Genomic DNA, 26,320 nt, shown 5'->3' on the forward strand with positions numbered 1-26,320 from the left:
CCTGGGCGAGATTCAAGGATGACTGAGCTGCTGAAGTAGTAGCACGTAGGATAGTGGCCCGTCATGAGCCTACAGGTGCAGGTGCAGGTGCAGGAAGCCTGAATCTTGCAGCTGGTGTGTGGCAAATTCGATATCTAAAGTTGGTGTCGAGGGCGATGTACGACAGAAAGCATTGTCCCTAGGCCCACGATGATTGACAGCGGCTGCTTGGGCCGAAGCCGTCATGGAGAGTTGAACTAGACGCAGGAAGAACGCCCTGCCGAAAATGTTGCAGCCTTGACATTGGACTCACCTGCAGCTACGGATACGACGGCTATAGCAAGGTCTTCCAGACGTGTGGCGAAACTGCTGAACAATACAGTTGTCCAGGTTGGCCGGCGCCGGGGGATAGGGTATGGTATAGGGTCTAGTGAATGGACACTAGTCCCGCCGATCTCAAGATCGGGTTGTGAGGGTGAGGGTGAGGTTGTGAGGCTGTGAGGCTGTGAGGAAGGATATCGGACACGGACATGGCGGAAGGTCGGTTGATCGGGCGGTACGAACGCGAACGGGGCCGGGAATACTGTGTACGGAGTACAGAGAGAGGAATAGTTCGAGGAATGAAGACGCCGGTCGTCGGTCGTCGGTCGTCGATCGTCGTTCAGTTCAGGGTGCGCCATTTTCCATGTCTGATGAAGCAGTAGCAGTCTTCTAGCAGACTTCTAGTATCCCACGGAACAGGGAACAGCGAGACCGGACCGATGCTCCGATGTCAGGATCACCGAATTAGGTAGTACTGGTAGTACTGGTGGTACTCTGTAGGTGCTGACACAGTTCACACATATACAGGCAGCCATGACGTACTTCCACTCCGACTACGCGTGTACGATTCTGGCTCGGGGCCGGACCAACCTGATGCGAAGCGAGGCCGGCAGCGTCGGATACCGAACCCGTGACCATTGACAAGAACTTGAACACCATCGAACATTCTGGCGTAGGCGCCTAGGCGCGCAGGTGGGAGGATGGGTGGATAGAACACAAAACATGCCAACTCCCTAATTGTAGCGATTACGTGAGGCACGCGCTATTGATTCGTTTTGTCTTCTCGCTGATACCAAGCTACCTGAAGTGTCTTACGGATGACTTTGATAAGGGGGATTAAGGATAACCGGTCCAGCACTCCTTCCGTAGCAAAATGTCCACAGACCCCGTTCGGTTGAGTGCCCTTATTCGGACAATATCATGGTCACATATCGCTGGATGTTAGTCTCAGTGGAAGAGCCACGTCCAAACTTCACGAGCTGAGCGCCTTTCTGGTTCCGCAATGTCGCTAAGTTCCGGTTTGCTTGCATCACTTTCGAGCCTCGAGCGGTAGCTTCTGACATCGGATTGTGGTCCCTATGATCGCCATCTCTTGACATTGCTCCTGAGGCAGCATGCACTGACGCGGCGGAGCCAGGTGTATTGACCGGAGTTTGGCTGTCATGCCGCATTCCGTCAGCATCTCGTACGCCTTGAGCAGATTCATGCCCATCTGTTGATGTGATTTCTCGAGCGTATAACTTGCGCAACTGCCATAACTGCTCTAGTTGAGGTTCTGGGATTCCCACCACTGTAGGCTACCGATGATCTGGAAGGCGCGTCTAAGTGCGGCCATCGGGGCGCCACACCACAATCCTGGCTCTTGGAACGGACCCAATCCCGGTATGGCGCTCTTGACCACATGTATGGGGAAGAAGTCCCGCAGGGTATAGCGACAGTAGAGGCCGCCGACTGCCTCGGAAGACACGAGCCCTTCTCTTTTGAGATAATCGGAGTACATTTGTGGAGTAGGGACCAATCGGCGAGGGACGTCACCATGCCGTTGTGCGATTTCGATTCGACTTTGGTAATCCTTGACCTCAAAATCGATGAAATAGTCCAGCGCGGTCGGGATGAAGATCAGCCCTGGATTGTTGAGATCGTCGAACGCCTGGTGGCAAGAGGGACATAGGGGAAGACCGTTTTGCTCATCTCCAAGATGATCAAATGTCAAGAGGCCGGAAGCAACATAGTCGCGGAACTGACAACAGTCAGTCACGAATCAATCACTGATGATTCAGGCCATCTTGTTGCCCCGCTTACCGATCCGTCTTCTCTGCCTATTACATGGGCAATATGTGGCGCTCCTGCACCGCAATGCCAACAATGCTCGCCACCATTTCGCTCCACAATATTTTGCTTCGCCTTCCTCGAGAATAGCGACGACGACCATGTACTAGAAGCAACTGTACTTTCTACATCGCTTCGCTTCCTTTTGCGACATGGGCTCGATAAGCTTGATTCGGTCGACAATGGAACAGGTGGTGACAGCATTGCAGCCGCCGGGGAAGGGGGAGGACATACGGAGACGGGATCTTCCAAGGCTTGAGGTGACATAGTGGTTGTTCGCCAGAGAGACACTGATTGATGTTGAGTTGAGAATGTTGACCTTATGAGTGTTGCTTAGCTTGTCAAGTTCACTGGCAGGGGCGTTGTCTGAAATACCACCGCCCCATGCCAAGCCTCGTTAAGCCGAGTTATCGGAGTAAGTCTTGAGCATCCCTCGTTGTCGTGTAAACATAGGCTGGTAAAAGGCAAAACGTGGTCTTACACCCCGTGCCTGACCAATTCCTGCATCAAGTGGGGTAGAGCGGATCTGAAACTCGCACAATACCGTCGAGGATGGACGAAAGCTGTCAGGTCGGCGTGAGAGTAAGGTAAGAGAGAGGAGCAGCAACAGAAAGTTGCCGAGGAGTGCTCGCTTGTTTCTTCAGAAAGGCGCGTTGCGTGACAAACTGCGTAGCGTAGTAATAATGCGATATTGAGGGCTCGTACAGGAGGTTTTGGTGGTACAAAGTTTTTCAAGTGCCGGTTATCATCCGACGATCGCTCTCAAGCGCCGGTCTTGAGTGATCATAAGGTTGGGGAGGGCGGGAAGGGGGGCAAGCAGTGACAACTGCGATGTTGAGGGCTTCATGCTGAGGTTTTGGTGGTGGCAGCGCGGGTGCCGCCAAAAGACGCAATTCTGGAACTGGGTTGAAGAGAGAGATGTTTGAGCTCGACCATCGGAATACCAGTCTTGAGCATGCATCGTTGTCGTGTCCCGCAGGACAATGTCTTTGCGAAAACAAGTTGATAAAAGGCAAAACGTGGTCTTACAGTACTCCGGACACCCCGCAATTCAGAATTAGGTAGAAGGGATATTTGAGCCAGGCTACATGTACCTATAGGAAGGCTGTCCGCTTGACGCGTTCGGGTTGCCAAGCAGGCAACAAACACGCCAAGAATACCAGAACGCGTCATAATTTCGCACGTGACTGAGAGGAGCCGCGACACCAACCCCTTACTTGACACGACAGTTTCACCATCTTCCGCTGCAACTTATCTTTCCCTTCAACTCGTTCCTCCATTCGATCAGTTCGCCTTTCAGAGCAACAACGTCCTGGGGAGGTCGAATAAGGGCAGATGGGCACCTAGTGCCTGTCAGGATTCTTCGCGCATCTCACCCGGATTTATAAAGAAATACACGGTATTTAGCCACCACTTGGAATATATAGCGAAATCTGTATATAATACCTAATAGTCGCTATGGCTCCATGTTCCCCGAATCACCTCGAAATTACTCTGTACCGGTGGAAGCACCACCCTCTCCCCTACCGTCCAAATGAAAATGCTTCCAATGTCAGTTCAGTCGGCTGAAAATCGCTCATTCGCTTGCGCTTGTCTATTCTGTATTGTATTGCTCAAGCTGCTCCCGAAACTCCTTCCATGTGTTTCATGAATCATGTTTGACCGGACCACGGCCATCTGGGATATGTTTATTTCCAAGGCCTGGGTCATGGTTGAACCCGCGCGTAGGACCAAGACTCCCTGACGCTGTCAATCATATCGAGGTGACCCGTTTGTCGGATCGGGTTGTGTTGGGGCGGTGCTTGATAACCATCTGCAGTTCCCGCAACATGCTTGTCGTGTTCTCGGCATGCTCCAGCAAGGTTGCCCGCTTTTTCCGGTCTTCGTGCAGTTTGCCCAGCTTTTCCTCTCGACTCATGTATGCCCAGGACATTCTTTTGCGTGGCAGAGCCACCGCTTCAAACACTTCTTCATCCAATCCTGCGGCATCCGAGGCCCCGCGCTCTTCGCCACTCAATAATTTAAATGCTTCTGCAGGACCTCCATCCACGATCGTCAGGCCTCCCAGGCTGCTCGGGGAAGGCGAAGCAGGGGATCGAATATCGCTGGACATGCCAGATAAACGACGATTGTCGAAATCGCCGCCTACCCCCAGAAACATGGTATTCCGCCCCTTTTCCCACTCCACCAGGAGATTTCGTATCTCAGGGCCTAGAGTCTCGTAGTGACGAGAGATTTCCGTCCTGAATTCGGCCACATCGTGATTGCATGATGACCGGTCAATGTCTTCTCGGATAAGATGGACTTTCGCATTCAAGACGCGAATGCAGTTTGCCACAGCTTCAAAGCGGCGCATTTGTGCTTTGGCATGTTGCTTCTGGGGTGTGGCCAATTCGGTGTCATGTTCGATAGCTTGGTCGGCGTCCGTTGACTCTTGGAGGCGTTCGCCGACATCCTCCCTGATGACCGCGGTATGCAGATCCTGCGCTCCGTGAAAAATGGTTGCGTCGAGGTCTTGCAAGAGCTGTAGCGTCTTTCGTGACTGGGAAATATTGTACCATGTAGACCCAGAATGGAGTGCAAGCAGGTCGCATAGAAAGACCTTCCGAGCAATCCAGTGAAGCCGAAATAAAACACGAAGCTCTCTCAGGGAATGGTGAGCGTTGGCTTGTGTCGTGTGTGCAATAGTCACGGTGTCCAAATAATCCTGCATGGTAATGTTGTATATGTCGTGATATCCTTGCAAATCAGAATCCCTGACAAAAGGTTGAATCGCATTGTGGGCGTCTACGCTGCAACGGATGCTGGCCGTCAGGGCGCTGCCAAGTGTCGCCCGCAATTCACGGCAGCGACTTGACGGGAGTCTGTCTTCGAGCCGGCTGATCGGAGGCAAGGGTTGACTGCTGTGAAAGGTAAGCCAAACCTGTCACTTGCCAGGGGACCAAGCCTTACATTTCATAGCCCCGAGAGACAATCTCCACCTCCTGCACGAATCGGAGCGCTTCTCCAGCAGTAGCGTCGAACCGAGCCCAGTTCGACACCGCCTTCCTCAGAGCCGAGCCAGCAGACCGCCGGATAAAGTCGAGGTACTGACGGCGAACGAGATAAATCAAAAGGACACTGCCTCCTAGCAACAGGAGTGTGTAGGTCGAGATGTCCGTCCACCGCAGGGACTGTGGTGTCGTGTATCCCCGCCGTAGCAGATGTACAACAAAAGCTATTGAGAAGGAGATCCCAGCAGTTATCACAGCGCCCTGGATCGAGAGCGGATGCGTGTCGACCCCCTGTTCATCTTGCGTGTATCTTCTCGGCTTAGGATCGTCGTACAATAGCTGTGACGCGACAATAGTATAGCGGAAACGCTCGAGAAACTGCTCGTTTGCAACATCGGTGACCGAGGCAGCAGTCTCACGAATGGTCCGTAGTCGTTCGCGTAGCTTCGGCAGTCCCCGAGGCGCAAAGGTCTGGGCGGAGGGCGTCGGTGAGGGAGGATCTGCGGACTCGAAGGGAATGGCGTCTGCCTCTAAATATTCGGCGATCGGTGATTCATTGTAGATCAGAGCTTCCATGACATGATCGGTAAGATGTGATTGAAAGTAACAAAGAAGAAGTGAACGAGAGAAGTGACGCAGGTCGCAGGTGTGCGAGGCCTGGGACAGTTGGGTTCAGATGAATCGAGGAGGCAGGAGAGGCGCGTGCGTCGGGCACGGGGGCACGGGGGCACGGGCAGGATCTTGGAATCCGGGTACAAGCGAGCGAACGTCGAAAAGGTTGACTTGTCAGAAGCACGAGCCACAGGACGAACAGTCGCGAAGGACGGACAGTGTTGATGGAGTATGGAGCACGGAGGACCTTTGCGTGTTTGTGATCTTCGAGTTGGGATCTGGGAACAGTATCTTGATTACTATTCTAGATTGGTCCTAGCTCCGGAGTTTTCGATCTTGCCAGGACAGGCCTAGCGCATGGAGAGATGATACACGATATACGATATACGGATATAGGGGACGATGGAGTATCCGTACCTGGGACGGAAACAGACTCAGGAATCTATTCCAACGGGCCTTGAGCGAGTAATTGACATACTGTACGGATATATAAATTGTAGGTTATGATGCATGATGTAGCTAGCACCGGTCGCCTTGCCACGGGTACATCTATAACGTCGGCACATTACCAATCACCGTCCAAGTCGTGCCATCGTCCGCCACCGCGAACTGCTTTAGAATCCCATCAGACACGGCATAGACTCGCTGATAGAAATGTGCCGCCACGGCCGAGGCGCCCGACCCTGTCTGCAGCGAGGTCGGGGAGACGGCGTTGGCCCAGGCGTTGTCGGACCAGTCGAAGACCGTAAGACCAGAGTATGAGCCGGACGAGCTATCCCAGCCGGAGGTGACGGCCTGGACGTGGGCGGGGCTGCCGTTACCATCGTCGCCAAAGTACAGCGTGGCGATGGACGAGTTGGCGGCGATCTTGCCCACGTTCCCGTTGTTCCCGTTGTTCTGCCACCCGACCGTGGACGTGAGGTTGAGGTTGTGGTCGCGCTGGTATTCCCACGAGAACCACGACGTCAGTTGCAGGTTGCCGTCGCCCGTCTGGTAGTAGAGATTCAACTGGTCCGCGTAACCCCGAATGCTGTACGGCTGGAAGCTGACTGACGAGCCGTTCGCTACCGAGGCCGAGGCGGAGAGTGATTCCGATCCCTCGAGGTAGATCCCGCCGTTCTCCCACGCTTCCGGGGCCGTGTGGTTGTAGAGCACGACGCTGCCGTTGGACGCATACGCCACCAGCGACGTGTTAGGGCACAGTGCGCACTCCAGCAAGTACGCCGCCAGTCTTGCATTCTTGTCCTTCTTGTCGAACGTTTGCGCACTCGAGCTAGGAGTCGAGCTCCACACTCCACTGGATGAAGAGATGACCCGGAGGTCAAGGCTGCCGTCCAGGTAGTACAGGTCAATAGACTACACGTTGTCAGCATTCCATAATGCCCCACCAGTATTGGATCGTAGTAAGTACCACTGAGTCTGAGCCCGAGTTCGACTCCTTCGGCGACGCGGCTGCGATCGACGTGCCAGGCGACACTTCAGAGCCATCTAAAACGGTACCCACCTGCCATGATCCGGTCAAGCTGTCGTAGGCCGATTCCTTGATCGCATTGTCCTCGTCCTGGTAGTAGACGCGGTATTGATAGCGAGTGTCGCTCACTGTCCATGCCAGCGCTGCAAGCTCCGAGCCCTGCTTGATTCCCCTCTTCGCGGCTGTAGACGTCGCTGCCGAGCCCGAAGACGTGGTTGCAGTTCCAGATCCTGCCGAGCCAGAGCCAGAGGGATTGGATGTGCTTTCGGTTGAGCTTGAGCTATGATGGCGAGTTCCACCGATTGCTCCCCCGATTACGGCTCCGATGACCAGCAGGACGACACCGACCACGACCACGACCCAGAAATCCCGCCGTCGAAGACCCAAGATGGTCCCCTTTCGTCCAGGCTCCTCGTCTGGGCTCTCAATATTCTTTTCCGCTGCGATAAGTCCTTCAGCATCTTTACCTACGCCTGGATGGGTTGGCATAAGGCCCTGGGATTCCCCCAGCCCGATCACGCCTGGCTGGTATGCTTGAAGGTTTCCGGACTGAATGCCTTCCAGGTGACCATGGCTCGGAGCAACCTCTAGGTCCGAATAACCATGGCCGTGGTTGACGACCTCGAGGCCACTGAAATGCTTGCTTGGAGCCACTTCGGGGTCTGAAAGGTGCTTTGTCTGGTTAGACTCCAGCTTTGAGTAGCTGCCATCCTGCCCCGTTGATCTCACAGCCGTTTCTTCCGTTTCATTTTCGTCTGAAGATGGAACTTGTGTGGATGAGGTCTTCGCCATCAGCAACGAAAAGTTGCCACCTGGTCAGACTTGTAGGCTTTGGGAGACCGCTGAGCCAAATGTAGCTGGAGTGAGGAATAGGCGAGAAGATTTATCGACACAGATAGAGAATAACAGTAGATATACTTAGACGTTTCAAGTCATCTTCTGTACAGGTTGAGGGAAAGACTATCCACTGTACTGTCGTAGTAGTAGGTAGTATGTACGGAGTACACGTGGCGGATGAGATCGAGGGACGGACACTACATGTACTTAGTAAATGTTCGCGTTAGGCATCAGTAAAGTGTTCCAAGGGGCCAGATCAATGTCGAGGTCTCTGCAGCGGCCAAATCTTAGGTGCAGTAGCACTTGTTAGTACCTACCTAGGCAGTTAGTTAGTAGCCTCCTAAGCCAACCCGTTAGGCTTGGATCAACAGACTAGGTATTAGTCCCGCCGATCATATGTGGTCAGTTGGTCAGTGGTCACTGTGCTGTCCTCCAGAGGACGGACGGACTCGACTGTTGACTGTTCAAAACTTCAAACAGGCGCCGGGACTTACAGAGTACGGATAAGTATCTCGTCCCATCGAGATACGGTATACCGATCACTCTGTTCAGTCTTCATTTCGCTGCCACTGCCATTGCCGGATCACAGTGACATGGGCTTATAGGGCGTGTTTCAGCCAACTTGTTGGTCAAAAGACAGCTGGCTCAGTTTAAGGTACAGGCTTATTAAGCGAAAGTAACGTTGGAGTAACATAGCAACCAAGCCGCAAGCAGGGGTGTCCGGGGTTGGCCTCAGGCCTTAGGCCCCTCGACCGCGTTGGCGCTTAGATCGCCCTACAAGGCTCAGGAGCTAGATATAGACACTGGACAGGACCAAAAGCGGCGAGGGGATTGGGCGTGGCTTGGCGGCAAAAGATGAGTAAAACCTGCTGCCCTGTAGCTCTAAGCTCACGTGCGACGTGACGTCGGCCCGACTGCGCCACTTTTATAACGACTACGGACTACCTGCGCACTCACCTTGCTCACCTTGACACTTACTTACTCTGCCTAGCGTTCCCCTCAGTGCCATGTACCGTTCTAACGTGGTTCTGCTTCGGGTTTCCCTCAACCCAGGACCCCCGAACCGACGACCCCGCGGCAAGCTGGCATGGTCGACCCGGAGTACCCCTAGCGAACGGCGTTAATGTTGCCCTCGGTTTCGGCGATCGTGACTACTGCTGTCCATGGACTGGGGCCCGAAGCCAATAACAAAGCGTCTCAGTGGCTACGAACAAAGTCGAGGACTCATCAACAGCACCAAAGGAGCTGTGGTGAAACAGAACCAGAACGGCCGACTTTCATTCCCTTGAATGTTGGACTCTGACCATGCAGTTTCTGCTTATGTTCCATGTACAGCGAAAATCGTATACTACTGTATTACGTCTCCGATGTCTCTATTAAATCAAGCCATTGAACTCACCAATGACCACAATAGCATAAGCATCTGCGTGACGCAACCAACCCAGGCAGCAATCCAGTGGAACAAAACGCTGATCCCTACGGCGCTCAGACATATGAACAAGATTGAGATACAGACGCTGAAAGTGACACCTGACGCCCACGCTGGACAGCAGACCAGATGTGACCAAATGCAGTAACACAACCCGGCCAGAACCCCAAAAGTCTACAAAGGCAACTCAGCTCTGCTTTTCTCCGGGAACAAGGCTTGGAGCAACTCCCTCATTGCGGTTTGGACATCTCTCAACTCGTGCTCGTCGGTGGTGGCCACATCGTCGTTCAGACACAGTTGGCCCGGCAGCTGCTTGTGGTTGTGGACGAAGGGTCGGTAAAGAGTGCTATCGATCTGATCTGCATCGGTGACCATGACGAACAGGGTGTCAGAGGGGTCGACCACGACGTATTTATAGCGCATGACAGCCTTGACCACGAGCTCACGATCTTGCCGCTGGGATTCGGTTTCAGCATGTGGCAGCAACGGGCCCAGGCCGGATGAAGTCTGCTGCAGGAGGCGCTTCACTAGGCAATCGCCACAGCGGGGGATCTGACGGGCCAGGCGATCAAAGACCGCGGCGGAGCTAAAGGCCGGATTCCGCGACGATGAGCCTATCGACTCCGACGTGTCGGGGCCAATGCCAAAGCCCGGCGCGAGACACTCGTCCAGGTCGAACTCGGCACAGTCGGCATCGCGGATGGCCAGCGGACCGTCCAGCGACGTCCACAGGCTGTTTGTGTTGACCTGCGGTGCGCGGAGGCCGGCCTTCTCCAACATGAAGGGCACATGGTAAAAGATCTTGCGGCGAAAGGAGACTCGACGTGCGTTCTGCGCTCCGGCCGCCAGGTCTCCGAGGATGGTCTGCCGTTCGCTCCAGGATAGGACGCCGTTCCGGTCGACATCGCTGCGCAGCATGATATAGCTCCACAGCAGCACTTCCCTGTGGCGCTCGATCAAATAGTGGTACGTCGCATACCAGGAATACAGCTGGAACCCGGGCTCGCCGCGGAAACGCTTGCATGCACTTTGGATTTCGGGCCGCGGGAACGCCTCGATGGCCTCGCGCATGATGCTGCGTGACAACGAGTGACCGAAATGACTCTGGCCTTTGCGTTTACGCGTGCCAAAGCGCCGGTTCAAGAGCCACGACGTGTAGATCAAGTAGGGCTGCAGCACCATGGTCAGAAGCTCTGTCACGACGGACGATACGTCAGGGCTGATTCCCATACCTTTTCCCCAAAGCGACGCGCGTCGACCTCGGTTGGGGGGGATGTCGTGCTATACCCGTTGGTTTTGAAGCTGAGCACCGACCCAAACAAGGGCGAGTAGACGTCGGCGGCAGAATGCTCGCGGGTCAGCAGCATGTCGTCCGACAAGGCGACGAACTACACCAGATCACCATCAGTTCCACCTTCCTTCAGCGCCATCGTCTAACTTACTTGATCCACGTCCGACTGGGTATTGAATATCTGATTCTCGATGGTTAACGAGTTGAACGTGGGCAAGCACACGGCCTTGTCCGCTTCGAACATATCCTCTTGAGGCACGACCTGGACGAAACGAGCCACCTCCGGATCAGCCACGGCCAGCCACGAGGGCGTCTGTTTCCGCACCGGCACGCCGTCCTGATAGATGGAATTGACCAGGACTTTGACCGTGTTGGTGAAGTTCCCGGCGTTCTTCTCGATGCTGCGGAAGGAATAACGCAGCTCGTCCCAGTCGCGGTACCGGTTCACGCCGTGGGAGCTGATCCATTTGCCGTCTGGGTCGTTCAGGACGGACCGCTCTTCCCATACCCTGATGGTGCGCTGGAAGTCTTCTTCCGATCCATTGACCCCTAGATATACAACAAGTATCTCGTTAGCAAAAACCGTGCCCATGAGAAAAGGGCACCACCCAGGGTAGGCACGCGGTCAGTCATACAGAGATAGGCAAAGTCCACCCGGGGTTCCTCCAGTTTCCCCCATTTCTGCTCGTCAAAGGTCCCCGAGCTGACCCATTCGTCCTCCCAGCCTTGGAGCACTTCATTCTTGACTGCTTCGTGAAATGGCACCCACACGAACTCGGGCAGTGACTCGGCCTGCTGTTCGAGAGACAGGTGCTGTTCGGACTCATTGGACTCGTCTTCCACCAACTCCTCCACGGGGGGTTCTCGTGGAGGAGCGGGTGCCGTTTCCACTTCGCCTTCCAAGGGATCTTGTGCAGCTGCCGCTACTGGGACTTTGTCCTTCGTCACTTCGTCCTTAATCGGGTCTGACACGACCGGGTGCTTCTTGCTGTTGCGGGACGGTGCTTCGTCTTGCTCCAAAGGCGCCGAAGCTTCCTCTTCCTCTTCCTCGTCGTGACGAACGGGACCTTGCTGAGAATCTCTCCCTCGCCCATGCTCAACGTGGTTCTCCTTTATCGACGCCATGTGGTTGTGAAGCCACAAAGAGTCTCCGAGTGATGGAGTATCTCCCCCTGACGGTTTCTCCTCCAGGACGACCTCGAGACTTGAAGGTGTTTGATCGGGCGGAACCTTGCCGCCCTCGCTCCTTTGCAGGCTTGTCTTGTACGTTTGGCTCCGTCTATGGTCGACGGATTCACAATTCCAGGCCAGCAGAACCGTGGCCGCGATCAGGGCGGCGAGCAAAATCAGAACCGGCCGACTGCCTCTCCTTGGCCATCGTGGCCGTTTGTCCACCTTCCACGCCGGCTTCTTCGGCTGATACGTCCCATAGGCGTGATACATGTCGCGGCGAATGGAGGACCGATGACCTGGGAAAGCCTCACACCTCACCGGGGGCAACACCAGAAGATGTAGAATGAAAAGAAGCGACGACCGGGGAGACCGAGTGCCTGTCGAATCCGCATGGCTTAAAAGAACGGCGCACCCGTCCAAGCGAGAAAAGGGAGGCAAAATGCAAACTCGAACCAGTCAGTCTGTTGGCTCCAGGTTCAAGTTTCCAATCCAGGACCGCGTGGTGGTGGAGTCTGCAGTAGCCTGCCCCCTACCCACCACATCACATCAACAAGCTTGCGCATGCGCTTGAGCTCCAGCTCCAGCTACAGCTCCGCGGTCTAAGTCGATAGACTCAAAAGAGTGCAGGGCTTGTCGTATCCCTGCAGCACCGGTGTGCAAATAGCAAGCGCCTCTCCGAGAGCGACCTCCCTTCTATATGTGCAGAGAATTCGCGAAGCCTTGGACGACGGTGGAGACCTGTCTGCCGTCACCAGCATGCGCTCAAACCAGAGACTCCGAGCAACCCGAGTTCAGCGGGCGTGCGTTCCCTGTCCCGCCACGGTGGTGGAAATCCCTACTTTCCCTGGCGGACGAGGTTGTTGTGCGGAGTACTGTATCGTTCTGTAACCAGGACAGAGTACCAGATCGGGTACCAGGTACGGTACCTAGTACATGGTGGGTCATTGTCATTTCAACCATTTTCCCTGGTACCTGAAGCCTGCCACGGCAAAGCCCGAACGGAGGTGGAGCCTGAGGAGCCTTCCGAGCCCTGCGCAGACATGTTCATGCAGAACCCTAACCCTGCCGGCTTGGGTGACTCTACCTTATCTGTGCATGTGCCTGTGCCTGTGTTGGTACCGCTGCCGCTGCCGCCGGCCACAGGATCGCCCCACAGCCAGCTGCTCTGACCAGAAGTGGCAAGTGAACACACGAACACACGAGCACACCAACAAACCAGCACACCAGCACATGAGCACATGCTCACATAAACACATGGGCACATGAGCACACGAGCACACGAGCACACGAGACTATCGCGGCCATGGTGAGACACTCCCCCCCACAGAGACTCGAGACTCGAGCACAGCACACCCTCTTTGACCACACCTCCCTCTGGCGCAGAACAGACGGCCAACCTGGAGCTGATGAGCTCGCCGTCTCTGCACGTCCGCAGACTATTGATTCTTGCCGTCGCCGGGCCCACGCCGACTTGCCTGGCGGCGGCGTTATTGCCTACGGAGTACATTGTTGAGTCCGCTGCAACGCTGGTCATCCGCAATTCCACCATGAACAGGCATCGCTCCAGTTTCCAGACGAGTGATCGCGATGGCTCCAGCAGCCGACCGTCTGCGTCTGCGTCTGCATCTTCGACCTCTGCGCCGCCTCTGCGTTGAACGAGTCCTCATGGCGTCGATTGCGTTATCTTTCGAGTGCCGATCATCTTGTGCATGCTGGCTTGCCATGTCTGGAAGCGGAAGAATGTGACCCCAGGAACCACGGCTTCAATGACATGCGGGCCTTTGCGAACTTCCTGTGTACGGAAGCCTTGAGCTTTGACCGTCCTGACTCGGGCAAAGCCAGTTGGCCTCAGCCCACCGTTGGATCAGAACAGTACTTCTCTTGGATTCAGCATCATCTGTGGATAGGAGGACGGCGGCGGCGCTGGAGAAGTCCCTGACTGACAGATATTCAGCGAGCCATCTTCACAGGATCTATTTCTTCCACCGTGTCGCTCTTCGTCGTGGTCCTTTCTTCTTCTTGTTCTATCCTGTCTCGTATATTTAGGTCTTGTCTCTTCTTGTTGTGGACCGCACTTCTCGTGGATGATCCTTCATCATGCACTTCTTCAGCCGCCTCCTCCAAGCGGCTCCATTGCTCCTGTGCCTCTCGGCATTCGCTGTCTTGCCGGTCGACGGAAGTCAAGCCCACGGGCGTGAATCCGTGCAGCTCGACGTGCGGAGCTTCAAGCCTCACTTTTTCCATGCTCAAGTATACCGCTCCGGCGGAAGGTATCACCCTCGAAAGGCCAGCTGGATTGCATTCCATCCCAGCATTGGTGATGCCTATATCGTGGAAGAAGTGGAAGAAGCCGCCGAATTCTACATCAAGGAGGGCCAGCTGATTACCTCGACCGGCTATTACGTCCACCTGGACTTCAGCAACGGCTATGCCGTCTTCCAGCGGAGCACTGAGAAGCAAGACCAGGGCATTTACTACGAACACACTGGCGACTACTTGCTGATTCGTGGACCCGGATTCACGTACGGCAAGGGAGAAGGCGTCTGGTGCGTTGGCGACGACGGGAGCGTCTTTGTCGAAAGTCGGGGCGCCACTCCATTTCAATGTCGCCCCATTGATCTAAGACCAAACCCTGGTATGTCATGTTCATGTCCCTGTCGTCGTGGGGAGATGCTCCTAGGTACTGACTTCTCCCAGGCACAAAACCTCTCCCCCCTCCATCCAGCAGGCCATCGCCGCCGCCACATTCTACAAAGACCAGTACAACTACTGGGCCAACGCCAAACCCCTCGTCTGACCCAGATGTCGACTTGCGCCGACGCGACGAGGAACCGAACTTTGAGGAGGAGGACGAGAGCTGATCTTGTTCCCTCCGAGGCACATGTAGCTGGCTGCTGGAGCTACCGTGGGTTGGCGACGCGGGCCAGGGACGCCACAGGGTGAAGTCATGTCCGATGGGTAATGACACTGTAGCTGGAGCTGGGCGGCTAAGGACGGAGAGTAATTGGGGATATATAGTCGCAAGCTGATGCTGGAGGTATGCGAAAACCTGAGATGGTAGAATTCCATAGTCACTCCTTTTTCCAATTGAACACAGATATCTACCATCAACTACGTACAGGGCGTCTCCCAACGTATCAAGACTAGGTCCTTATCTCCGAGCCATATCCAAGGTCACGCCACAAGAAGACGGCGAAAAGTATCTAGCTGCAGCTGGCCAAGGGGGAGGGGGGACATGAAAACTCGAGGCTCAATTCCATTCCAGGACCTGCTGCTGAGGTCAAGTCTCCAGACGATGGGTTGCCTCGCCGTCCGGAAGGGGTGGGTGGACGAAGACGGCGACTGGCTCCGGCTCCAGCTCCCCAAGCAGTAGATGCAATGGATCCAGCAGCTCCAGCAGCTCCAGCAGGTACAAAGGGGGCACTATTTGCAGTAGAACCAGTAGTTTGCAGCTGCAGCCACTTGCCACTTACCACTTACAGGAGCGACAGGAGGCAGGCAGGCAGGCAGTAGGTATCGTATCACATGTGTTCTGTACAGGCTTGGGCCATTCTACGTCTGTCCTCCTTTGCCTCAGCCAGCCCAGCTACCTAGCACCTGCCTAGTAATTAACTACTTAGCAAGTTTAGTTTTGTTCTCGACCCATGTCTGCATATGCGTCTGTGCGCGCAGCGATGCTGGATACATAGTACCCACTCTTACATAAGGTAAGGCCGGAAGGACCCTAAGACTCTAAATGAAGATGGAGATGGAGGAGATATGTACCGATACCGAGGGCGGAGTATGCATATGCATACATGGATCCCGGTCAGCTTGTATGTCGCCATCACCACTGCCATCGCCATCACCACTGCCATCGCCATCGCGGTGGAGTGTGGAGTCTCCAGCACAGGGCGGAAACGGAAACGAGCAAGCATCAGGTACTAGGTACGGAGTAGTTTGTACAGATACAGTATGCTCCTGTTACCCTCCTAATCGTACCTAGTAGTACCTAGACCTAGCTAGTATCTAACCCTGTTACCCCTACTTGTATGGGTATCGATCTCCGTATCGGTACCTTAGTCCTGTACCGAAGAACTATGTACAAACGTCGGTACTGTAGAGAGAGAGCACACGACACGACACACGACACCGATGAAGCCCCTCCCTCCCTTCCACACCAGCGCCACGGGATGCCCATCCTGGAAATGTCCGGGACTCGACCTAAACGCGAAAAAAAGACAAGACGCTCTGGACTCCATCCCACTTTGAGGGTCCGCCGGGGCCTACTACTACTCATCGATCATACATTAATCCGAATCAATATTAAACCTTGGCCACAGTGGCCATGAGACTATGAGATTTTCGACTCATTTGGGATGAGAAGGGAAGGAAGGGGATTCTCCCTTTGCCCCCCCCTGCCCCTCAATAGCCTGAAGCTCAGGCTTGTATGGTGATTGGATCCATGGCTGAGATTGCAGACCGCAACAGGCAAAACCAAGACCAAGACCAGCCCAGATAAGACCAGCTGAAGAAGAAAAGGGTGTGCACGAAGACTGTAATACTGCTCACTAGGTGCTTACAGGTTGCAAGCGGCTGTGGTTAGGGTGCCATTTCCACTGGATCCGGATCCGTCGACACAGAGGGAAGTTTTACAAGCATTGTATGTGAACCGTTAATGATCCCTTACTCTGCTCTGATCTGATCTACTTTGCTCTGCTCTGCTCTGCTTCGCTTCTATTGGTTTCATCCTGTCCTGCCCTGCTCTGATTTGCCTTCCTCCCAGGTCAACGACCTCGGACTCGACTCGACTCGACCACCTTCCCTCAGCTACCCTATCCTCCTGGAAGCCATGGCGATGAGCGAGAAGAGCCCTTCTTTCTGGGTCTCAGGCGATTCGAGTACGTACACCATAGGTCCTGTCTCTCCTCCAGTAAGAGCCCGGTCACGGTCATGTATCAATGTCCGTCTCCTCTCAATGAAGGGTCCGTCATGGTCATGGACGATGCTGAGCGTGGTTGGTTTCATCTCTCCCACCACTCTCGGGAGCTGGACTCGTTATTGATCTCATATCCGTCCATCATGAGTCCCGAGCATTGGAAATCTGATTATATGTGTATACAGATCACGTCGACATGCAGCAGCAGAAGCAGCAGCAGCACGACGTGGAGAAGCAGGCTGGACTTGAGGCTGCCTCTGCCTCTGGCCCTGGCACCGGCACCGGCACCACCGAACAAGATCGTGATCACGATCACGACCAGCCAGCTCCTCGCTGGGCCACTGGGGAAAAGTCCAGGCCCAGGTCGAACTGGAAGCTGCCGAGTGTCAAGATCAAGATCAGAGACCACATCAGTGAACAGGACGTGGTGAATTTTCTGTGTGTGCTGCTCAACACCGCATCGACGGTGTGTATTGTGTTTGCGAACAAGGTGTAAGTCCAGTCCAGTCCAGTCTAGATACTGCCTCCGTTCCATCCGTTCAATGTCGGCCCTTTTGTATCTGGACGAAGAAACCCATGACAGTGATGGTCCTGCTGCCCCTGCTCCTGAGAATGCTGACCTGACCATTCCCATTCCATCCACAGCATCTTCACCGACCCCCAGTTTCGCCAATTCCAAGTGGGCACGGCGGCATGGCACTTCTTCGCGACGACGCTGCTGCTGTTCGCCGCGTCCCGCAAGCCGTTCAGCGTCTTCCCGGCAGTGCGACTGCCGCTCAAGGAGGTGTTCCCGATCTCGGTGCTGTTCGTCGGCTTCCTGCTGTTCGGCAACCTCTCGCTGGCGCTGAACGACGTGTCGGTGTACCAGCTGGCCAAGATCATGACGACGCCGACGGTGGTGGCGGTCAACTTTGTGCTTTTCCGCAAACGCATCTCGGCCGCGCTGCTGGCGGCGATCGTGGTGTCGTGCCTGGGCGTGGCGCTGACCAACATGGCCACCGGAGCCGTCACCTCCAACCCGGTCGGCACGTACGTGGCCATCGTGGCCTTTGTCACCACGGCCTTCTACCAGATCTGGATCGGCAAGAAGGTGCAAGACCTCGACGTGACCGGCCCGCAGCTGCTGCTGAACCAGGCGCCCATCTCGGTCGGCTTGCTGCTGCTGCTGTGTCCTTTGACCGACACCATGCCGGATCTGCGCTCCGTCGAGCCCGCCATCCTCGCCACTTTTGTCCTGTCGGGCGTCCTGGCCGCCGGCCTCAATCTCAGCCAGTTCCTGATCATCGGCCGCACCTCGGCCGTCACCTTCAATGTCGTCTCTAATGCCAAAAATGTCATCATCATCGTCCTGGGCTGGTATACTGTCCATCGGGCCCCGTCGTGGCTCGACTTTATGGGCGTCTCTTTGGCCTTGGGCGGTGCGGCTGCCTACTCTTGGCTGAGGAAGTGAGAGGTTATGGATATATGTGTATCCCATTGCCATGACGGTATAAGGATATATGTGTATTGCATTGTCAACTGTCATCATGCGGTATATGATACATGTATATCCCATTGTCATGACGGTATATGATATATGTGTATATACTATTGCTATCATGATGTCCTGGGATGGGATGTCATCATGACGGTAGTATATGGATGTTTGTATATACATATATATACACATAGACACACACATATCGCGAGTTATGTTATCAGATCCTACATGTCCTATAATGCATTGTTTGCTTAGTTATGCGATGAGAGAGTTCTTTCAGTGCTTTTGGGTTGGAACCTGGCTTGATACATACAGTCCTTGATATCAGTGTTGTCAACGAAGACGAATGTGGGATATATGATATGATTGAACCCGATTTAGGTGCGATGCTCAAAACTGGCTACTTGCTACTTGCTTGCTACATGCAATATTCAATCTTCATCTTCATCCATCCCCCATGATGAATGGCCTCGTGGATATTTGGCAGGTTGCCTGATCAGATTTCACCTAGTTTACAGAGTACAGTCCGAGAAATAAAAGGGGTTCGAACATCCCTCCCGCCCCAGTAAGCCAGACACTTATACTGGACCTAATTGCGCCCCAGTAAACCACACACTTATACTAGATCTACTTACTCGATCGAAACACACTCTTATACTGGATCTAAGTGCTCGACCCGAGGCTGTACTGTGCTGTCCGCTCAGACCGGCTCGGCGGCATTTTTGGTCTCGTTGTAGACGGCAATGGTCTTCAAGTAGCCCCTGGGCCCAGCAGGGGACTTGTTGGTGGTAAGGGCAAGGTCGTCGAGGTGGAGGGACAATTCGGGCATGTCGACGTCGGGCCACTGGGCCTTGACTGTGAGGAGTCCGCCGTTCCCATTCCCATTCCCATTGCCATCCCCATTCCCATCCCCTTCCTCCGGGAGGCCCAAGGCCTGGACCAGGCGCGGTATGTTCATGATGGTGCTGTAGACAATGTCCCAAGTATAGGCGTGGTGCCATTTGTCGCCCTTGGAATTCAAGTCCGAGTCCTTGGACTGAGGCCCTGCGGCGCGATGGCTCGACAGCAGCGGCGGATAGGGGGCGTAGCAGCGGAACGGAGGCGGCTGGTCGAACTTGGCTCGACACATCTCGCTGATGCTGGCGTCGACCGCCATGTCGCGCGACTGTAGCGACAACGAGGCCAGCAGCTTGCGCGCCCCGTCGTACGTCACCGCATAGCTGTACAGGCACATGCCGCCCGTCGCCTGCAGCACCACCCGCGTGCCGTTGCGCCGCACCTCGGCCGGGTAGTGTTGGTTGCGCCACCCGGCCCACCGGTGTGTCGTCGGCGGCGTCGTCGCGTCGTCGTCAATCACCCAGAACTCTTGCCGGGCGTCGCTGGGCCCGACGCGGCAGTGTCCGAGCCAGAGAAAGTCCCAGTCGCGGCCGAAGGGTGAGGCTGAGGTCTGGGTCGATGTGCCTGATCCAGATCCTGATCTTGAATCATCTTGTGCTTGTGCTTGTGGCGGTGACTGTTTCTGTTGCTGGTGCTGGTGTTGGAGCGCCCGCACTCCCCAGGCCAGTTCGAGAAGCTGGTGTTTGAGATTCACGTCCCAGTCAGCGTCGTCCTCCATGATCAACGCGGTCTGGATGTGGTTTGAAACAATACTAAAAACACGTACCCCGGTCAGCACAACCACGAAAACAGAAACATGACCGATCAATCATCCAGGGGTAGGGTTAGGGGTAGGGGTAGGGGTAGGGTTAGGGTTAGGGGTATCCCCCATCGTCGCCATGTTTCGAGATAGAGACTAGGCACGTACTGTTCCAGCGCGTTCATATGGGCTCGCCAACACCCCAGGGCCCCCGGCGACTGTTTATCGAAACTCCACGTCTGTTTGGGGTCTTGTCAGTGAAAAGGAACCCTAAACCTTTCTCTCTCCCCCGAGAGTGTGCCCTAACCCTAGCCCTTTCTCCCCCGAGACAACGGACCAGCATGGCCATGGCCATGATCATGTCTGACTTACCGGCGGAGCTGCCTTTGACGACACGTCCTCGAAAGCCACAGCGGGCAACCAGTCGATGTCGAATCCGGTGAAGGACGATGCAAGCGTCTTCGCATCGCGTTTGTCAGTGCGCTCGGGAAAGCCGATGGCAAACACTTTCTGAAACTGGTCCAAGGGAAGCCAGGGCACGTCAGTATTGTTTGGTCTTGGTCTTGCCAGCAGGGAGTAGGGTTGGGATTGAGACAGCAGGAGCAGGGCCGGGCTTGAGACAGAGACAGAGACAGAGTCAGAGTCAGAGTCAGAGCCGACAGAGTCAGAATCAGAGCCACGCACCCCGAGAGTATTATTGTAGACCTGGCCGAGGCCATCATCACCATCACCACCACCACTCTGACTGTTCGCCGGCCGGGCCCAGGGCCGGCGCCAAGTCACGAGATTGAGCGTGAGCAGACAGCCGAGGAGGCAGACGAGGAGCAGTTGGGAAGACTTGCGTCGGAATGCGACTTGCACGCCCGAAAGCGCCTTGGGCGTGCTCTGGAAACTCCGCGCCCATTGTGGCAAGCCATCGTCCCCGACCATGTTTCCTGAAGCAATGTGAGAAAAGAGGAGAGGAGGAGGATGATGATGGTGATGATAATGATGGTAACAATCTCATTCACAGACAGTATCTTCGCACAGACAGTATCTTCGCACAGACAGCACCATCGAATCCTGTCCCTCTTCAGAGGTTACTCGGCTAGATGGCTGCAATTGGGAGGGCAAGTCTGATGCCTACAAGGGGTGAGTGGGTGGATGAGTGGTGGTGGTGGAGGCGTCTGGAAACAACCGCCCTCATCCTCATGATATCGTGGCTAGGGAGAATACTACTACTGTACGGAGTACTGTACTACTACTATACTGTAGTTCTTTCTGTGCATGCCATTGTCTAAGCGGTCGATCGGGATATTGTAAGCCTCCTTAGCCTAGAGCCTAGAGCCTAAGCACATGCTCCACTCGGGGTGGACAGTGGATAAGTAGGACGTCTCCCATCATACTGTATCAGGACTAGGCCTTTAACCCTAGAACTTGCCAGAGTGGATTCGATCGCTCGGCTACTGTCGACGGGTCCCAGAGGGGACGAGGGACGCTTGACCGGAACTACCGAATACATACGTACATACTGTACATACCCTGTACAGTGTACATCGTATCCGTACAGTAATGGGGTGCTCGGCGGCGGAGGCTCGTGGGGTCCATGCCGGACACGCCGGTCAATAATCACAGTTAGCACTATACCGTCCTGACCTGACTTGTCTTGTCCTGTCCTGTCCTATCCCGGACATCCACCTCAGGCGAGCGCTGTCAAGGATGCAGGACAGAACCGTGCCAGCATTCCCACTCCCACATGTCTCCTCTGTTGAGCGCGAGTGCCTCCTGAGGTTGGGCTTGGAGTCCCGTCGTGTTGACTCCTAGTCCGTCACGGACCACGGTAGGCGTACTGCACCGCTTCCACGGTCGGAACAGAGGCAGAGGATACGAAAGAAAGGCCTCGACTGTACTGAGTACTGTCGGCCTGCCTCACGACTGACTGATCTCTCTCGCAACCCCTCCAAGCCTTGGTCGTTCTGACCCTGCCCTGCCTTGTCGGCCTCGCCCCCCATGGCGAAGAAGACTCAACTGGCGCTGGCAGTGGTCTTAGGGATCATCATTTTCCAGCTGTCCTTCACGCAATTCCGCCCGACCGACGCCCGGTCGACGCTGACAGACTTGCTCTGCCACGAGAGGTTCAGCAGTTCGTCTGACGAGCAGGGCACAAACACCACCACCACCGCTCCCGGTCGGTCGAAGATTGGCAAAATCACCATGCTGTACGGAGACTCGCCCAATCCGTCGTATGAGCGGGCGTTGCAATCACACATGGTCCATGCCGCGAGACACGGCTATCCCATGCACGTATTGCGGCAGAAGATACTGGGCCGACTCTGGACCAAACCGGCCTGGATCCTGTCGGTGGTGCTGGCCGAGCTCGCAAAGCCGCCCGAGCAGCAACTCGAATGGCTGTTTTGGTTCGACGCCGACACCTTTCTCCTCAACTACGAGATCCCGCTGGAGACGTACCTGCCGCCTCGCCAGGTCGGCCACCCGGCCTTCAACGCAGTCAACTTCCTCTGCGGCAACGACCACAACGGCCTCAACGACGGCGCCTTCTTGCTGCGAGTCAACGACTACGCCGTCCATCTGCTGGCCTCCTCTCTCAGCGTCGAGACTTTCCGGCCGGACGTTGACCTGCGCTACTCGGAACAATCGGCCATCGAGCACGTCGTCCACCACGGCGGCGTCTATCGGCCCTGGGATGGATCCACCTACCTCGATGGCTATGTCGAGATTCCCCAGCGCTGGCTCAACGCCTACATGGGCGCGCGAAACGAGAGCGGAGACATCATCCCGGGCAAGAAGACTCACGCCAATGGAGTCAAGCCAGGTGGTAAGTTTGTCCACTGTCATCTTCAACTCATTAGAACACCACTACCACTACCACTACCATCTGCCATTTATACATGCCTACATACCCCTTCTAGTTACATTCGTGCCTGATCATCTATTCCCCGTCTCTGCTACGCCATGCCGCATCTCTCCTTGATCATCATTATAGAGCTGTTCTAGTACCCAGCGGGAAATGACATTTCCTTCGCTGTTGCCCCCTTTGTTCGTGCGTGGCGGCTGAATGGTTGACACCATGTCCATCTAGATCTCCTACTACATTTTGCCGGCTCCGGCGACACCAAGACACGCAGGATGGACACCTTTGTCGAAGCGTATGACCGAAACCCAGACCAATGGGTCAAGAGCGTCGACGAACTGCCCGAGCTGAGCGAAGAGATTGCTCGATTTTGGCTCAGCTACGGGAAGAAGAAAGAGAAGGAAAAGTCAGCTTCGGTTGCAACGAGCAGTAGGGAAGAGGCCAAGGAACAAGACCAATGAATTCGGGGAAAGGCGGATAAACTACCACTGGTGAAGAAGGGAAAGGTGGTCAAACCTACCACTGGTGAAGAAGGGGGAGGAGTCAAAGGTTGAAATGTTCCATGTTCCCTATCAAAGGTTGAAATGTTCCATGTTTCCTATCAAAGGGGTATGGGGGGAGTCCAGACTATATAGGTGTGCCTATACTGTACCTATACCAATACAACACCTATATCAGCCTTCTGGTTAAAGGGCAAGGCCGGGAATGCCTAAAGCTAGTGCTTAAGTTTGACAGTAACTAAATAGATATGAAGAAAACGACCAACGGCCAACGGCCAAAAAAAATAAGACAAAGTCAACGTATTTAACTACCTTGGATACAGTGCGTTGTTGGAGGGAAAATGCGAAAGGAAGCAAGGACCATCTCTTGTCTCGTCTATCCCCCCTCCTAGCTCCTCTCCTGCTCCTCTCCTGCTCCTCTCCTGCTCCTCTCAACTCTTCTCTCTCATCCTCTCATCCTCTCATCCTCTCATCTTCTCATCCTCTCATCCTCTCGTTCTTGACACAAGCGGCTCTTTCTGCCAATGGATGCAACCAGATATACTAGAGGTTCTGTACATCAGCAAGCGATCGCCCGCCCCCCTACCGCTCCTCACTCGGCAACTTCAACGTCAACGTCGTCCTCGCCATCGAACTCGCTCGACGAAAGCGAACGTTTCTCCACCCACTCCGTCCAGTCCAGGTCGCTGGACGGGTCAGGACCACTGGGCCCGGTGGAGGTCGGTTGTTGGGTCGGCCAAGATTCAGGCGCCGAAGGCGAAGGCTTGCTCGGGTGCGTGTATGCGTGTGTGGCCTTGGACGTCTTGACTGGTTTGCTTGGGTACGTGACGGTGATGGTAGTGGCCGTGGCCGTGGCCGTGGCCGGTACAGACGTAGGCGAGGTGGTCCAGTCTTCCCAGGCTGGGATGCTGACCAGCGAGGTCGGCTGAGGCTGAGACTGGCTGGGTTGGGTGTTGTGGGCTGGTGGCGGCTGCTTGGGTTTAGGACCGGGAGCTGTGGGAGGAAAGACGAGTCAGTACTCCGTATCAGTATAGGAATCCACTTTCTTTTCTCTTTTCTCTTCTCTTGTCTCTTTTGTCCTTTTTCTTGGCACGTGTATAAATATATAGAGAGATATATAAGCAGACAGGGATTAGGGGCTGAGGCTGAGGCTGGGGTTCCTTATAATGAGACTCTTTTCTCCAAGACAAGACTCCTGTTCCTCCCTCCCCCCTTTTCTGGGATTGAATGGACATCGATAGTGGACGGACGCTTGACTTCAACTTACTTTTTTGCGGAGCCAGACCGACGTCTCGACAGGCAAACGGCGGCTTGTTCTGGGCCTGGACAAAGAGGAAGCCGTCGTCACTCAGACACAACACGGCCTGATTGTCCTGGCCGAAGGAAAAGTCCAGATTTTGGATATGCAGCCACCCGTCCTTGCCGTGGGAATACTTGGGGACGGCAGTCTCGGCGGGCGGGCTGCTCTCCAGCTTGAAGACGGCATAGCCGCTGCTGAAGTCCAGATGCACGAACTTGTCGCCCACCTTGAGATGATGGTCGGGCGAGATCCAGAACTCGGCGCCGTCTTCCCACGACTGCGTCACCGTGCCGTCGCCGCCCTGCGAGAAGGAAATGAAGCTCGACTTGCTCTTGGAGTAGTAGCGCTGGCTGGCCACGTAGGCCTGCAGGTGGAATGGGACCACCACCGTGACCACCTCGACGCTGGCCGAGCTGGTGGTGGTGGTGTTGTCGGTGGTGACGTTGTGGAAGCCCTGTGCTTTCCACGAATTCACGCCTCGGGCTTCGACCTCGTTCGACGCCAACCCTCCATTACTACCACTACCACTGACCCGGAACGCTGATGCAGATGCTGATGCTGACCCGATGACTGATAGGCATGATAGCGCGCTGACCAGCCCAAGCAGCGACGCTCGCGCGATATTGGACCGCGCCATCTTCTGGAAGATACAACTTTGGATCTTGGAGGGATGAGGAGTGGCTGGTGATGGTGACGGTGACGGTCAAGATCGGCACTGCTGCGTTGCCGTATAGTATTAGGAACGAAGGTGTTGTAGTTGTAGTAACAGTAGTAGTGACGAATAGATCTAGCTGGCGATCTTGTAACGAGTGTGTCGAATGGATAAACAAGACAGAGCCTTAACCTCAAACAAACGAGTGTGTTCAAGTTGGTGATGAACAAATACGACTCAACAAGAAGAGAAGAAAGAAGAACGCACTTCCACAAAACAGGAGGGCGAGATCAGACAGCGACCGAGTTTTTGTAAGTCCCCTCCGCCGAGGATATATACCGTACGCCGTGGGATGGATGGCCTGGTCCTACTGCTGCATCTACATCTACGTAGCATGCCAATCATGTCCATCTTCTTCCTCCTGGATCCGAATCCAATCCCGTTCCTGATCCAGGTCAGAAACAGCTCCTCCCGGATCCAAATCCAATCCAGTCCCTGATCCAGGTCAGACTCTGCTCCAATCCCCCTCTCGGTGCATTCCGTGGGCCCCCAACGCGACTTGTCCGGCGGTAGACCAAATTGCCGGTGGGTAGTATAGATGGGTGTGGTGGTGGGTAGTATGGATGGGTGTGGCGGTTATTGTGGTGAGCTGGAGGTGGAGGTGAAGGTGTCGCTGAACGATGTGCTCCAGCATCACATCGATCGTGTGTATCTGGACCCGCGAGCTCACCACCAGTATTCAGGGAAATGGACGACGGTAATTGACCCTGGGCAGGGAGTAGGACTTGGACCGTTGGTGAATCAAAGAACCTCCCTGGCCACTGGCTAGTAGTATGTTTAACCCCCGTTTACGCCGTAGAGGGAGTTCCACATCACCGACCGACCTTTCCCTGAGACACATGATTTCCGAAGAGAGTCAGTACTCACTGGTCCTACAGTCCATCGGTCCATCCATCCAACAAATTTTTCACCAGGCTTGGATCGGGAGATGGTGAGAAACCCACTGTTCATACCAATTTGGCACCGAGGACCCATGGTAACATAGAG

The 26,320-nt window shown here is 55.0% G+C and overlaps 9 protein-coding genes across 9 annotated transcripts; 3 read left to right on the plus strand and 6 right to left on the minus strand.

Moving 5' to 3' along the window:
- Positions 1–1,564: 1,564 nt before the first annotated feature.
- On the minus strand, positions 1,565–2,334 carry A1O3_06195 (uncharacterized protein; the record flags this gene model as incomplete). Its single annotated transcript, XM_007736315.1, has 2 exons — positions 1,565–2,041; positions 2,104–2,334. 2 exons carry the CDS (start codon positions 2,332–2,334, stop codon positions 1,565–1,567), a joined length of 708 nt encoding a protein of 235 aa, XP_007734505.1.
- A 1,549-nt stretch (positions 2,335–3,883) lies between these two features.
- On the minus strand, positions 3,884–5,699 carry A1O3_06196 (uncharacterized protein; the record flags this gene model as incomplete). The annotated part of the gene is made up of 2 exons (XM_007736316.1): positions 3,884–5,033; positions 5,083–5,699. The coding sequence occupies 2 exons, from the start codon at positions 5,697–5,699 to the stop codon at positions 3,884–3,886; spliced, it is 1,767 nt and encodes a 588-aa protein (XP_007734506.1).
- Positions 5,700–6,284: 585 nt separating this feature from the next.
- A1O3_06197 (uncharacterized protein) lies at positions 6,285–7,998 on the minus strand (the record flags this gene model as incomplete). Its single annotated transcript, XM_007736317.1, has 2 exons — positions 6,285–7,091; positions 7,147–7,998. 2 exons carry the CDS (start codon positions 7,996–7,998, stop codon positions 6,285–6,287), a joined length of 1,659 nt encoding a protein of 552 aa, XP_007734507.1.
- A 1,648-nt stretch (positions 7,999–9,646) lies between these two features.
- Positions 9,647–12,206, minus strand: A1O3_06198 (uncharacterized protein; the record flags this gene model as incomplete). Its single annotated transcript, XM_007736318.1, has 4 exons — positions 9,647–10,642; positions 10,705–10,860; positions 10,915–11,312; positions 11,399–12,206. The coding sequence occupies 4 exons, from the start codon at positions 12,204–12,206 to the stop codon at positions 9,647–9,649; spliced, it is 2,358 nt and encodes a 785-aa protein (XP_007734508.1).
- Positions 12,207–14,033: 1,827 nt separating this feature from the next.
- A1O3_06199 (uncharacterized protein) lies at positions 14,034–14,797 on the plus strand (the record flags this gene model as incomplete). The annotated part of the gene is made up of 2 exons (XM_007736319.1): positions 14,034–14,571; positions 14,634–14,797. The coding sequence occupies 2 exons, from the start codon at positions 14,034–14,036 to the stop codon at positions 14,795–14,797; spliced, it is 702 nt and encodes a 233-aa protein (XP_007734509.1).
- Positions 14,798–17,050: 2,253 nt separating this feature from the next.
- Positions 17,051–18,304, plus strand: A1O3_06200 (uncharacterized protein; the record flags this gene model as incomplete). The annotated part of the gene is made up of 2 exons (XM_007736320.1): positions 17,051–17,346; positions 17,500–18,304. 2 exons carry the CDS (start codon positions 17,051–17,053, stop codon positions 18,302–18,304), a joined length of 1,101 nt encoding a protein of 366 aa, XP_007734510.1.
- A 730-nt stretch (positions 18,305–19,034) lies between these two features.
- Positions 19,035–20,900, minus strand: A1O3_06201 (uncharacterized protein; the record flags this gene model as incomplete). Its single annotated transcript, XM_007736321.1, has 3 exons — positions 19,035–19,983; positions 20,139–20,209; positions 20,343–20,900. 3 exons carry the CDS (start codon positions 20,898–20,900, stop codon positions 19,035–19,037), a joined length of 1,578 nt encoding a protein of 525 aa, XP_007734511.1.
- Positions 20,901–21,959: 1,059 nt separating this feature from the next.
- A1O3_06202 (uncharacterized protein) lies at positions 21,960–23,282 on the plus strand (the record flags this gene model as incomplete). Its single annotated transcript, XM_007736322.1, has 2 exons — positions 21,960–22,785; positions 23,050–23,282. 2 exons carry the CDS (start codon positions 21,960–21,962, stop codon positions 23,280–23,282), a joined length of 1,059 nt encoding a protein of 352 aa, XP_007734512.1.
- Positions 23,283–23,913: 631 nt separating this feature from the next.
- On the minus strand, positions 23,914–25,258 carry A1O3_06203 (uncharacterized protein; the record flags this gene model as incomplete). Its single annotated transcript, XM_007736323.1, has 2 exons — positions 23,914–24,314; positions 24,589–25,258. 2 exons carry the CDS (start codon positions 25,256–25,258, stop codon positions 23,914–23,916), a joined length of 1,071 nt encoding a protein of 356 aa, XP_007734513.1.
- Positions 25,259–26,320: the final 1,062 nt, after the last annotated feature.

This window comes from Capronia epimyces, assembly GCF_000585565.1.
Source record: "Capronia epimyces CBS 606.96 chromosome Unknown aczIQ-supercont1.5, whole genome shotgun sequence".
Lineage (NCBI taxonomy): Eukaryota > Fungi > Ascomycota > Eurotiomycetes > Chaetothyriales > Herpotrichiellaceae > Capronia > Capronia epimyces.